General features: G+C 58.5%; 2 protein-coding genes across 2 annotated transcripts; one reads left to right on the top strand and one right to left on the bottom strand.

The window, feature by feature from the left end:
* Positions 1-571: 571 nt before the first annotated feature.
* Positions 572-6,417, bottom strand: FBXO44 (F-box protein 44). Its single transcript, XM_079912745.1, is given in 7 exon segments — positions 572-1,768; positions 1,771-1,903; positions 2,972-3,107; positions 3,215-3,310; positions 3,458-3,584; positions 5,022-5,293; positions 6,256-6,417. Coding segments are annotated over 6 exon segments (801 nt in total). The 5' UTR covers positions 5,287-5,293; positions 6,256-6,417; the 3' UTR covers positions 572-1,724.
* A 274-nt stretch (positions 6,418-6,691) lies between these two features.
* Positions 6,692-12,647, top strand: FBXO2 (F-box protein 2). The gene is made up of 6 exons (XM_079912738.1): positions 6,692-6,938; positions 9,937-10,311; positions 10,771-10,900; positions 10,973-11,068; positions 11,519-11,657; positions 11,873-12,647. Exons 1-6 carry the CDS (start codon positions 6,917-6,919, stop codon positions 12,005-12,007), a joined length of 897 nt encoding a protein of 298 aa, XP_079768864.1. The 5' UTR covers positions 6,692-6,916; the 3' UTR covers positions 12,008-12,647.
* The last annotated feature ends 381 nt before the right edge of the window (positions 12,648-13,028 follow it).

Below are 13,028 nucleotides of genomic sequence, written 5' to 3'. Positions count from 1 at the left end.
AAAGACCAAAAACCCAACTGCCACTTCTGAAGAGCCCCAAAACAGAGCATTGGGAGCAAAAGCAGGGTACTGCACATGCCCGCTGCACACACCACCACCAAAGGGGTGGGCAGACCACCTAAGCCACCCCTCCCCTCACCCTATACAAGGAACCAGCTCCTCCACTCCCCCAGAGTGAGCGAGGGATCCAGCAAGGGAAACTGTTGCTTGATTTCACTCCCTCTTGCGGCAGCAGGGGTTCCAGGAAAGCCTTATCTGAAACTCTTGTCTGGCTTCTTATCAATTTCTATTGATTAAGGAGGCCAAGAACCCTGGTCCGTAACAGTCCTTGCCCTGGTTGAGGCCCTAATCTAGCGCACTGTTGAGTCAGATAATGCAATTTAACAGTAGTTATTGAGCACCTACTGTGTGCCAGACACCATTATAAATTCTTTGGCTTTGTCTATTATCAGCAAAGCTCTGGGCAGTGAAAAAAACAACAGTAAGTAGTGCCTGGGATGGCAAGAGTTGCCCAAGATATCTGCACACTCCACTGCCAGCCTGCGGCCAGGCCTCCAGAGGAAGGTGGCAGTCCTGGAGGGCTGCTGCGTGCGAGATGTCTGCAGCTTGTCCAGGGGTCTGTCCCAGGACCCTCATTCTTCGAAGTCTGGCTCCTGAAATGTCAACCCCACTCTGTACCTTGGACAGAGCCATATAAGTTGCAGCTTCTAAGGCAAGGGGCAAGACCTCCCATGAAGTTTGCCTTTTCCCCCAGAAAGCACAGGGCACACGTTGGGCTGGGAACACCTTTTATTTGGCCACATGCATCAGGGGTAGGAGAACTGCTCTCTTTCCAGCAGGAAGGAGAGGCAGAAATGTGGTCCGACAGGGTGGGGAGGTCCTGGGAATGGCAGTTCCAAGGGTAGGGTAGGCGCTTGGAATGCTCTCCAAGCCAGAGTGCCTGGCCTAGGCATGGAGGTGGACAGGTGGTCCTTGAACCGCCCCCCCCATCCCACTCATCCAGGGCTCACACATCCCAGCTCTCAGGGCCCGACCCTGCCCCTCACCTGCCCTGGGTTGCCGTGTGCAGGATTCCAGGGGGATCTTTTGGAGAGCCCTGCCCTCACTTAATACACATGTGGCTTCTGGGGCTTCACTGACAGTGAAGAGAGTCCAGACTTGGCCGGGACCCCACCCCACCCTGGGCCTGCCTATCTCAGACCAGGCCTGAGCCTCTGGACCAAAGCCACCTCCCTAAGCAGGCGGACAGAGTGAGAAAGCCTGGGAGTGGCAGAGAATGGGGCAGAGGATGGGCCAGCAGAGCCATCCTTCCACTCCCAGACCTGTCTGAGCTACATCATCGCTCAGCATCTGCATTACGCAGGGCAGCCGCAGGCTTGCCAGATGTCCTGACTGTCCCAGGTCTGAGGGCCCTCAAAGAAGACAGTGAGAAATGACCCAGCAAGGGAAGGTAGACACATAGATCTAGGTTACCAGCAGAGCTTGGAGACCCTCCCTCAGAGGCATCTGGGGGAACACCATGCACCCCCCCAACCTCAGGGGCCCCCTCATTCAGGTTGAGACCCCCGGGCAGAGAGCTAGCTACCCATAACATATGAAGGCTGTACAAACGAAGAGGCTCCATGAAGAGGCAACTGGGGGGGGCAAGGATGAACTAGGAAGTCTGGGAGAGCCTGGCCTCTACCTCCCCTTCCCAAGCCCAGCCCATCTCTGACAGCAGTTTATCAGTTGGGGTTAGGTGGCTGGGGGCTCGGGGGCGTCATGGCAGTGGGGGCCCGATGGTGATGCTGCTGTTGGTGACCCTCGGGCCGTACCAGCCGGCCCAGTAGTGAGTGTCCACGCCGCCGTGTTGAAACCAGATGTAGCGGACGCCGGGTGGATAGTTGGAGAACGTGTGGGAGACCTGGGGGGCGGGGGCAGGCGGAGGGAAGGAGAGCGGTCAGGGGAGTTGACCCTGAGCGGGGTACTGCCTGAGGGGGTGAGGGGACCAGGATGGGCTGAGGTCTCAGTGCTCAACCCAGAGTCAGCAGAATGGAATTCTAGTCCTCAGTCTGATTTGGGGCAGACCACCTCCCCTGTCTGTGTCTCCTCAGTTTCCTCATCTGTAAAATGGAGCAAAATCCTGCTGGGTCCACTCCACGGGATTATCTAAGTGCAGATCAAATGAACTGAAGGAAATTTTGCAAGCTGCCGAAGGATGTCCAATACACTCATCACTGAGCACACGTGGCTATTTAAGTTAAAATTAATTAAAGTTGGATAAAATTAAAAATTCAGTTCCTAGTCGTACTATGAACTGGCTCTTATTAAGTTTTCAATTGTCACATGTGGCTCTTGGCTACCAAACTGGACAGGGCAGACAGACCATTTCTTTCTTTCTCTCTCTTTTTTTTTTTTTTGGCTGTGCTACACCGCTTGCAGGATCTTAGTTCTCTGACCAGGGACTGAACCTGGGGCCATGGCAGTGAAAGCGCCAAGTCCAGACCAGGGAAGTCCCAGACAGACCATTTCTATCACTGCAGAAAGGTCTACTGGAGAGCACTGGTCTGGATCAGAAGTTGGCAAACTATGGTCTAGGGGCCCACTGCCAGTTTTTGTAAATAAAGTTTTATTGGAACACAGTCATGCCCATTTGCTAAAGCTGCTTTCACAACACAACGGCAGAGCTGATGAGCTGAGTAGTTGTGATACAGTAAAACCTGCAAAGCTTAAACTATTTGTATCTGGCCTTTTAAGAAAAAGTTCACTGAACCCTAACCTAGATAATAGTAATAACTGATATTAGTAATTAATAATAGTCAATCTTTTTGAACATGGCTTTACCGGCATCATCTCACTGATAATCTTTGAGAGCTCAGAGCAGCCAAAGCCCAGGTAAGAAGCAGCAGAACTGGGATCTCAACTTGGGCCTGTCTGACTGCAGTCTCAGCCTTGGACAATGTGCCCCCTGTCCCCTTCCCGGCTCACACACCTCCCTCCACTTGGCATCGCTCTTCTGCTGGATGGTTGCTGGGTCTGGCTGGAAGGTCCCCAGAGGCGCATGCGCTGACGACAGGAGCTGAACACACAGCTGGTACTTGGACCCGCAGTCTGGCCTGGCTGCGAACCTGCAGGCGGAGGAAGGGCCCTTCAGGGCCTTGGAGATGGGGGGGCAGGGTGCGGGTGGGGCACCTGAGTGGCAGGGCCCCCCCAAACCCTCGCCCCAAGCACTCACCAGTCCTTCACCTCGATGTCTGGCCGTGTGGTGTCCATCAGCTCCTCCCAATACCCTTCAGCCTTGAGGTCCACCACCTGGGACTTGAGGCAGGTGCTGGGGGTGGGTGGAGGGGTGGGAGGGGCTGGGGCTCACCACTAGGGCACTGGGGGGCTAGGACTGCCCCTCCCAGAGCAGGAGAGACCCCAAGGTGCAGTGACTTGGGCTTCCCCCCACCCCGCCCCGAGACCCCTCGGATCTTACTAATAAGAAGTCACGAAGTATTTCTTGACCTGGTCATTGGGGAATTCCTGCCTCTGGTCTCCAGAGAGCTCCTCCACCTTCCACTCATCGCCTCCATTCACGTCCAGGCTCCAGAACTCAAACCCCTCTGGTGGGAAAGCAGAGTTCGTATCAAAGGGAAGCCCCTCAGTGGCCGCCTCCCAAGTGCCCCTTGCTCCTGGCACCTCTCCCTGGATTTCAGCAGCTGCCCTCAAGCCCCGCGCTGGGGAACCCTGCACATCAACAGTGCCTGCCTTGTACTAGGTGCTGCCTGTGTGCCAGGCACCATGGTAACTGATTTCTACTGGGAATCCTGATGATGGGAACAACCAGACTACTTCTGGGATGGAATGCTCTGGTGCCAGTCAGACAGATCTGGGTCTAGTCCCGGCTCCACCAATACTGGGCTCTGTGACCTTAGGCAAGCTACTTTCTCTCTCTGAGACTTGGTTTTGTCCTCTGTAAACCGGGGTCAAGAACAGGGGCCGGCAAACTTTTTCCATAAAGGGTCAGAATACTTCAGGTTTTGTGGGCTACATGCTGACTCTATCACATAGTGTCTTGTTTTGTTTGTTTGTTTAAGATTTTTTTTTTTTTTTTTTTTTTTTTTTTTTGCGGTACGCGGGCCTCTCACTGTTGTGGCCTCTCCCGTTGCGGAGCACAGGCTCCGATGCGCAGGCTCAGCGGCCATGGCTCACGGGCCCAGCTGCTCCGCAGCATGTGGGATCCTCCTGGACCGGGGCACGAACCCGTGTCCCCTGCATCGGCAGGCGGACTCTCAACCACTGCACCACCAGGGAAGCCCTTTTTGTTTGTTTTTTAAATAACCCTTTAAAACCATAAAAACTATTCGTAGCTCCTAGGCCAGATTTGGCTTATGGACCATAGTTTGTCAACATGCTGGTGAAGAACATGCCCGTTGGGGAGTCAAGTGAGGCAGGCATCTGAAAGCTGTGGACAACTTGGGGTTGTTTTACTATCATTTTGCTCCAGAATTTGGCCACATAATAGAGATTGAGGTTCTCATGCCGTCAAAGTGTCTACTTAGTCATTTACAGCACAGCAAGGGAAAAGAGGGGGCTCTGGATGACCGCAGAAGTTTTGTTTTACCTTTTGTTGGAATGTGCTGGGAAGAAGACCGGATCTCTCATTCTCTCATAAGCAAAGCCCCCTTTGTCTTCTGGGCAGTCCTAGTAGGCCTAGTCCTGGAGTCTGGGAGCCAGGCCAAGAAAATATGGCTCTGACTTCCTGGTCTTGTGTCTTGGGCACAATTCATTCCAACTGGCCAACATTCCCTCTCCTAGGAAAGGTCACTGGGGAAATAACCTTCAGAGTGGAATAAGAGTGGAACAATGCCACTCTTGGCCTCAGTTTTCCCATCTGAAAAATGGGTGCCTAATAGTACCTACCTCTTAGGATTATTGTGAGAAAGGAATTAAACCCCCCAAAGTGCCTGGCTGGCTCATAGTAAGTGCCTAATGAATGTTAGCTGGTATCACGACAGTCTGTGTGTTTGGGGGCACATCATACCCAGTCTGCACCCCACCTTCGGCGCACGGGTTATGCAGGAGGTTCTTGTGGAGGCTGCGGAGGAAGTAGAAGACCTTCCAGTCGGCCACGGGCTGGTCCCAGTCTTTGGTAATGAAGCCCTCACGCAGGCATTTGCGCTTCCAGAGGGTCACGAGGTCGATGAGGTCTCGCCAGAGGCTGCAGACCAGGCGGCAACGCAGCAGCAGCTGGCGGGCAGGCACGTGCGTGAACAACTCCAACAGGATGTTCTCGGGCAGCTCGTTGATGTTCCCCACCGCCATGGCTCTCCTGTGGTTGTTGAAAGCTACACTACAGACCTGATCCTCTCCCCAGGACCCAATATTCGCAGCACCCCGTGGTGGTGGAGGTTCCCTCCCGGCACTGCCATTGACTATCTCAGGAAAGTCACTGGGCCTCTCTGAGCCTCAGTTTCCTCCTCTGTAAAATGGGGCCAGGAACAATACTTACCTCCTAGAGGGGGTACAAGGAGCTTGGGACACAGCAGAAGCTCAGTAAAGAAGCTCAGAGCTCTGGTTGTTTTTACTGGCAGCTCACAATAGCCTCTAAGGGAGGCTAAGGAGGCAGAAGAGGTATCAGGATCTGCCCAAGGTCACACAGACAGGAACAGAGGGGAAAGGAGCCTGAGCCTTCTCTGAATCTAGAGCCAGCTTTTTTCAATAGGTCGGACGGTCTTTAGCATGGAAATCACAATTCGCAGCCCCGCAGCCTGTCTGGTACCTTCCGCATTCTCTCTCCCATCCTCAAAACGGAGGAGCGGAGATATGGGGGGGGGGGGGGCAGGGATAATTATCATTGTCTCCGACCGAGGTCCCAAGGGCCCTAGCCACTTTTTCGAGACCACGGAGTAAATGCTCTGCCTGGCTGGGACTGGAGAAGAGGTGGGCGATGGGGAGCGGGCTTTCCTATACCCCCACCCCCATCCCCGTGGCTGGGCTCCAGCCCCGGGTGTCCCCGCGCGCCTTCGACTTCCCATCCCTCCTCGTGGCTTTCAAATGTTTCCCAAAGTCTAGGCTTGGACCCCTGCGCATCGATGGCGACCCCAGCTCTGGTTCTTGCTCGCGCCGCCTCTCGAGGCCGCGCCGCGCAACCCCGTCGCCTGGGCCTTGTCCGCGCGGGCCTCCCTCGGCGCACTGCTGCTGGGCCCGGAACCGCCGAGCCCGCCCGCCCGCCCGGCCCCCGCACCCCGCGTCCCCGCCCCGGCGCTCCCCGCGCCCACTCCCGCCGGTCACCTGCCCTCTGCCACCGCTGTGCGATCCCGCTCCGTAGCAGGGGCTGAGCCAGCCTCCGCCTGCGGTCACCGGTGGATACAACCCCGCCCCAGTCCGCCGAGCCCCGCCCCGGCCCCGCCTCCACGGCCCGCTCCGGTCCCCGGCCCGCGGGGAGCACCCGGCTTGGGGTGCGCCCCCCACGGATGTAGGAAAATTACCTGGGGCGGGGCGGTGTCGTGCCGGGAGGAGCCTCTGCCCACACCCTCCGCATGACCCAGACTCTCCCAGACTCTCCCAGCCTCCTCCCAGCAGCCACCCCAGGAGGGTGCTGGGAGACGCCCCGAATCGGACTCCCACCCGCCCCCATTAAAAAAAAAAAAAAAAAAAAAAAAGAAACGACTCCCGACCTTTCTTGGCCTCCTGGGTCCGCCAAGGAACCGGGAGCCTCAGGCCTCGGGCCGATCGCTCCGGACTGTGGGGCGTCCCGGCGCGGGGCCAAAGGCGGGGCGGGGGCGGAGGCGGGGGCCTTTAAGAGGCGCGTCCGGCCGGGACCCGACCCAGACGTGAGCAGCGCCTGGACTCGCCGCCGCCGCCGCCGCCGCCGCCGCCGCCGCCGCGGGACTCGGACAGCCCGCCCGCAGCGCTCCGGGTCCTCCTCCTCTCGCGACAGCGCTCTGCAGCGATGGACGGAGACGGTGACCCAGGTAGCCGCCGCCGCCGGATCCACTCGCTCAGCCCTGGAGGGGTGACCGGGGCAGGCGGGCGAGTGCTACGGAGAGGGGGCATCAGAGAGCGAGGGGGCCCCGATACACAGAGCGACACACTTTCACCCAAGCAAAGCCCTTGAGACAGTCTCAAAGGAGCACAGTCCTCTGTCTGGTGTCTTGATCTGCTGGAGGCCTTGAGAGATGACAGGCAGAGAGGGAGGACTCCCGGGTCCCATTCACCCGGGAAATAGCGTATGAGTAATCCCACGTTCCCACCTCCTGAGGGTCTATTGGACCCGGGTCTGGGACCTATCTGGGATGGAAGAGGCCACAAGCCTTTTTATTCCATCAGCTTCTTCCATTTGCCAACTCTGGGCCGTGAGATGCCTGAATCTCCATGAATTTCTTGGGGTTACTGGCTTCTCCTCACCCCATCCCAGCCTTCCTCCTGGGATGCCTTGTCTGGAGGGGCTGTCCTTCCTTTGGGTGGCTGGATGCCCAGTGGGAACCAGGCTGGTGGTGAGGGAGAGTTGGGACATCAGCTCTAGCCGATGCTCAGGGCCCTTTGAGACTGCCCAGTCATCTTGTCTGGCACCAAAGGTCCCCCGCTCCCCATCTCTAGAACTCTCCGCTGGGCCTGTAGGGGTTGCCTGCTGAGTCGGGGTGGGCACAAGACCTGCCCCCACCCCTTCCTCACCAGGCCCATCTGAGAGTGGCCAGTTGCTTGGGGAGACAATGGGAAACAGACTGATGCTCACTCAGGCAGCCGAGCTCCCCACCCCGTCCCTCCAGCCCTGAAAATCCTACCTCCTTCCGCTCTTGCCCCCAATCCGTGGCCCCCTTGCCCCACCCTTTATAGGGCCCCAGAATGGGTTCCTGCTTCTTCCCAGGGCCCAGCTATTCCCTGGACTCAGGGGCCCAATCCAGGTGAGTGAATAAGCCTCGGAGGCAGCTTCCAGGGGCCAGATAACTTTCCGAAGGCAACAATGTGGGGAGTTGTGTGTGCTCAAGAGGGGGTGGGGGGGCCTGTAATCAGATCTGGGGCCTTGAGTGCCAGGCCTGGGGCCAGGAGAGGGGACTGGGCGAGGTGCACCTTTCGGGGGAGCATCAGGTGTCCACCAGGGCCAGGGCAGGGCAGGGCAGGGGGAGGGGTGGAGAGGTGAGGGCACTGGGCCCAGCTCCCCAGAGAGCTGTGGGCAGCAAGATGGGCAGGTGACATGGCTTCAGGGCAGGCATTTTCCTCTCCGCCATCCCACAGTTCTGTGGTGTGACTTGGGAGAAGTCAGTAAGACTCTCTGGGCCTCAGTTTCCTCCTTGCCAAAAGGGAAGTGTGAAGCCCCACATCATAAAGATGTGGCAAAAAAAACAAAACAAAACAAAAAACTAACAATGAAGGGACTGTGCTGAATAATAAGATTCACTAAATAAGATCTACTGAGGACTCACTGTGTGCTCTGGGCTCCAAAGACGTAAACCCTGATTGGGCTCTCAGGGGGCTGAGAGTGTGCGCAGTGGGGAAATGCTGCATATGAGGAGGTGAAGGGCTGGCCGCCCAGGTTCTGGCAACACCCAGTCTTGGGTCTAGGCCCTGCTCGTTCCTCCCCTGGTGCCTGGCCTGTTTCCACCACCACCTTGGCTTTCCAGGGCCCAGCACTTAGGACTCCCCCACCCCCACTGTCCTAGGTCTGAGAGCAGTGGCCTCCCCCATCACCCAGAGTGGCTCTGTCACCTCCACACTGTCTTTCCCTCCTCCACTCGGTATCCACTTATTCAAGACTTCAATGGCCCAGCTGAGGCCAGCCAGGATCCAGGAGACAGTCCAGCCCACAGCTCCTGATATCAGTCCCTCTTCTCATAATTTGGAATGCCCTTGCCCCCTCCTCAGAAGAGTTGAACATCAGATGACTGTCTGATTGGCCTGGGATTACCCCCATTTTACAGACGAGGAAGCTGAGGGCCAGGAATAGGAAAAGGAGTGAAGAAACCTTCTTTCCCGAGCACTTACTACATCTCCCTATTTGATATACATGTTCTCTTTTAACGAGCTTCCTTCCCCCATCCCCAAGCCCCTGTTCTCCTTTCCCTTCAGGCCTCAGATCCCCGCATCCCCTGCCTGAATACCAGCAGTGTGACCTTTGGCAGGTCGCTCCCCATCTTTGAACCTGAGCATTTTCATCTGTGAAATCAAAATCATAACCCTCAACTCAACGAATCATTTTCTCAGGGTTGTGATGGTTAAAGGTGGCTCTGGAGCCAGACTGCCTGGGTTCGAATCCAGGCTCCGACCACTCACTTGCTGCGTGATCCTGGGTGTTTTTACCTCTCTGTCCCTGTTTCCTCATCAGGGAAATAGGGATGGTGATAGGGACAACCTAGAAGAGATGCTGTGAGGATTTAAAGAGTAAAAATTAAAACGCTCAGAATGGTGCCTAACACTTGCTAAGTGACAGGGAGCCAGGCAGGGCGCCAGATGCCAAGCATGGGGGATGAAGCAGTGAGTTTCCCAGTCCCGGTTCCTGCCCTCATTCCCTCAGTCTAGTCCCCGGGAAAGGTGTTTATAAACCGTCAAACCCTTGGACAAAAGCTAGGAAGGACGGAACTCCCAGCGGTGAGGTGAGAGGATGCTGTAGTAGGGGAAGTTGGGGAGGGCTCCCCTGAGGAGGGGGCCGGAGCAGGGATCTTAGAGGGCCGTTGAGAGGGCTTCACTGTGTCAGGAGTATCATCAGTTCCTGCTGTCGGCTCAGGTATGGGGTTTACTGGCACTGCAGGGGAAACTGAGGCCTCTGAGGCCACTCTTCAGACTTGGAGCTGATCTGTGGCCCCGGGCTCCTGGGCCTCCTCCACAGGGTCCCAGGCTCTGGTCACGGAAACTCCGGCGCCCGCTGAGGACTGTCCGAGCGCGGGTGGGGGCGGACGCCTTTCACATCGCGGCCGTGGCGCGCGGCGGGGGCAGTCTGGGGGGAGTCTCAGCCGCGCCCCGCCCGCCCGCCCGCAGAGAGCGTGGGCCAGCCGGAGGAGGCGAGCCCGGAGGAGCAGCAGCAGGAGGCCGGCGCGGAGGAGGCGAGCGGCGGGGAGGAGCGGCCCGAGGACGAGGGGGAGGAGGAGGAGGCCGCGTACCTGGACGAGCTGCCCGAGCCGCTGCTGCTTCGCGTGCTGGCCGAGCTGCCCGCCGCCGAGCTGGTGCAGGCCTGCCGCCTGGTGTGCCTGCGCTGGAAGGAGCTGGTCGACGGCTCTCCCCTGTGGCTGCTCAAGTGTCAGCAAGAGGGTCTGGTACCCGAGGGCGGCCCCGAGGAAGAGCGCGACCACTGGCAGCAGTTCTACTTCCTGAGCAAGAGGCGGCGCAACCTGCTACGCAACCCGTGCGGGGAAGGTGAGGGGTCGCGCCCCGTCAGCCCGGCCTGGGGAGCTCAGCTTCCCCTTCTGTACCATGGGCAGTAACAAGGCCAGCCTGCTTTGAGGGGTGGATGAGATAAGGCGCTTGGCGCAGTGCCCAGCACAGAGTAGCCCCAGTACAGACTGTAGTATTATCCTCCTGTCCTGCTCCGGGGCGGGGGAAGTCGGGGAGGCGGGCGGGAGTTGTCTCTCTCCCAGATCCTTCCACCCCCCAGGGAGCTGGGGCAAGACAGTCCCCGCGGAGGACCCTCCTGGGAGGGAGAGAGAAGCTGGGGACAAACAGGAAGTGCTCACCATTCACGCCCACCATCGTCTGCCCACCGCGACACCATTCAAGGACCACGTTCATCCTCCCCCCCACGATAGGGGCAAGAGCCACCCTGCCACACCCTCGCAGGGGCTGGGTGACCAGCGTGGGGCTGTGGTGTTCCTACAGAGGACTTGGAGGGCTGGTGCGACGTGGAGCACGGTGGGGACGGCTGGAGGGTGGAGGAGCTGCCCGGAGACTGCGGGGTGGAATTCATCCACGACGAGAGTGTCAAGAAGTACTTCGCCTCCTCCTTCGAGTAAGGAGAAGGGGGATGGATGAGAAGGGGGGGGAGGGGACCTCCACTCAGTCCTAACCCCCAGTCTCCCAGGTGGTGTCGCAAAGCGCAGGTCATTGACCTGCAGGCTGAGGGCTACTGGGAGGAGCTGCTGGACACCACTCAGCCGGCCATCGTGGTGAAGGACTGGTGAGCGGCCGTGGGGGAAGGGGAGCGGGGTTCAGGGGCGAACTGGAACCGGCTACTCTGCTTGAGAGACTGCTGCCTCCCTACTCTAGAGCTTGCAGTCACGTGACCATGGGTTTTCAGGAGAAGGTGAAAATCCATCTCCCCTCCTGAGTTTTAAATGTTGGCAATTTTTTTTGTTTTTGTTTTTTAATATCCACCTGCTGTCCCAACAAAAAGTGTCCCTGTGGGCTGGCTTTGGTCCCAACACTGGGTCTGGCCCATCTGGGGTTTAGTCCTTGGGTTTGGGCAAGTCACTTTCTCTCTCCGGCCTCGGTTTCCTTATCTGTAAAATGGGAACATTGGTATTTCCGGTCAGCAGGGTTAACTCCTGTAGAGGATTGGGCCCAGAGTACCCGCTCAGCAGGGCTGAAGCCTTCCCTGGGCGCTTCCTCCCTCCCTCCCTCGGCGCAGGTACTCGGGCCGCAGAGACGCCGGCTGCCTGTACGAGCTCACGGTGAAGCTGCTGTCAGAGAACGAGGACGTGCTGGCCGAGTTCAACAGCGGGCAGGTGGCAGTGCCACAAGACAGCGACGACGGTGGCTGGATTGAGGTGAGCTTGGAGGCCCGGGGGCGGTGGGGCCGGGCTCGTGAATAGCCCGCCCACGGCCCGTGTGGGCGGGGCAGGGTTGGACTGGCCGAGAGGCTGCGCTGAGAAATCCAGGGGGCTAGATGAGGGTCAGAGCGCCGGGGTGGGGTGGCTGGGGGAGGCCTCGGGACTCCGAGCCTGACCCTCCCTCCCCCTTCCCCCTGACTCCCCACCCACAGATCTCCCACACCTTCACCGACTATGGGCCGGGCGTCCGCTTCGTCCGCTTCGAGCACGGCGGACAGGACTGCGTCTACTGGAAGGGCTGGTTCGGGGCCCGGGTGACCAACAGCAGCGTGTGGGTGGAGCCCTGAGTGACCCCTCCTCCAGCCTCCCCCAGCTGCCTTGGAGGGCCAGAGGCGCGGGGGTAGATAGGGCTTAGTCGGTAGCATCCTGACCTTCCGCACCCGGCGCACTCCTCTCCCGTCCCATGCTCGAAGACCAGCCCCCTCAGAGGGAAAGATGGGTTTTGTTGGTATATATTTGCATCTAGAAAATAAGATGGGTGAGGGCGTGGGCCTACACTGGGCCCGCCGCTGCTGAATCCCCTGCACCTAACACTGTGCCTGCCACGAAAATGGGCGCTCAATAAATATTATTTGTCGGAGGAAGGAATGAATGAACACAGGGATGAATGAACTCCCCTCCCTTTGTTCAGTCTCTGTCTCTTGAGGGCCCCTGGCCCAGCCTGGAAAAATACTTGGTGGGGTTCCAGCTGCTCTGGTTTCCAGGGGCCCTTGGGCGGGTGCAGAGCCAGCCGGGCCTGGTCCCGCTGGACAAAGGCTGGGATTGTGAGGCCAGGGAGCGGGGAGCTGGGCCTGGCGCCCGACTGACACCCAAGCTGCCCAGAAGCCAGAACCGAGTGTGTGTGTGGGCCCCCCCTCCTGGCCTCTCTTGATCCCTCTCCCCGTTTTTTTTTTTTTTCCTGAAGGCAGGATGGTGGGTGTTGGCAGCATCTCATCTAGGGTACCAATTCTCCTGGGCCCAGGGATGGATGCCAGTGGCTTGAGGTGGGGGATGGGGGGGTGACAGGCTGGGGGGCACAGGAAGGATCAGCTTGGTGTCCCTCTTCAGTTCATGCCCACTTCACGCTGTCCTCCTTGGCTTGGTATTGGATCGGACAAGAGTCATTAGCATCTGGTCTCATTGGTCATTTTCCAAGCCCTGCCCAGAGGCTGGCCCCTGGTACTGGTTTGAGGGGAGGGGTGGAGGGAAGGGTGTGGTGCTAGGCTCTGGACCAGGAACTCCCTTTCTGGCCTCCCCAGCAGCTCTCAAACCCAGCCCCCTCCCCAGGACTCTCAGCTGCTGGTCTTGGGGGTGGGTGAGGGTCTGAAA

This window comes from Stenella coeruleoalba (genome assembly GCF_951394435.1).
Source record: "Stenella coeruleoalba genome assembly, chromosome: 1".
NCBI lineage: Eukaryota > Metazoa > Chordata > Mammalia > Artiodactyla > Delphinidae > Stenella > Stenella coeruleoalba.
Note: the sequence above shows the minus strand (reverse complement) of the source record. Positions and strands in the feature narration are given on the sequence as shown.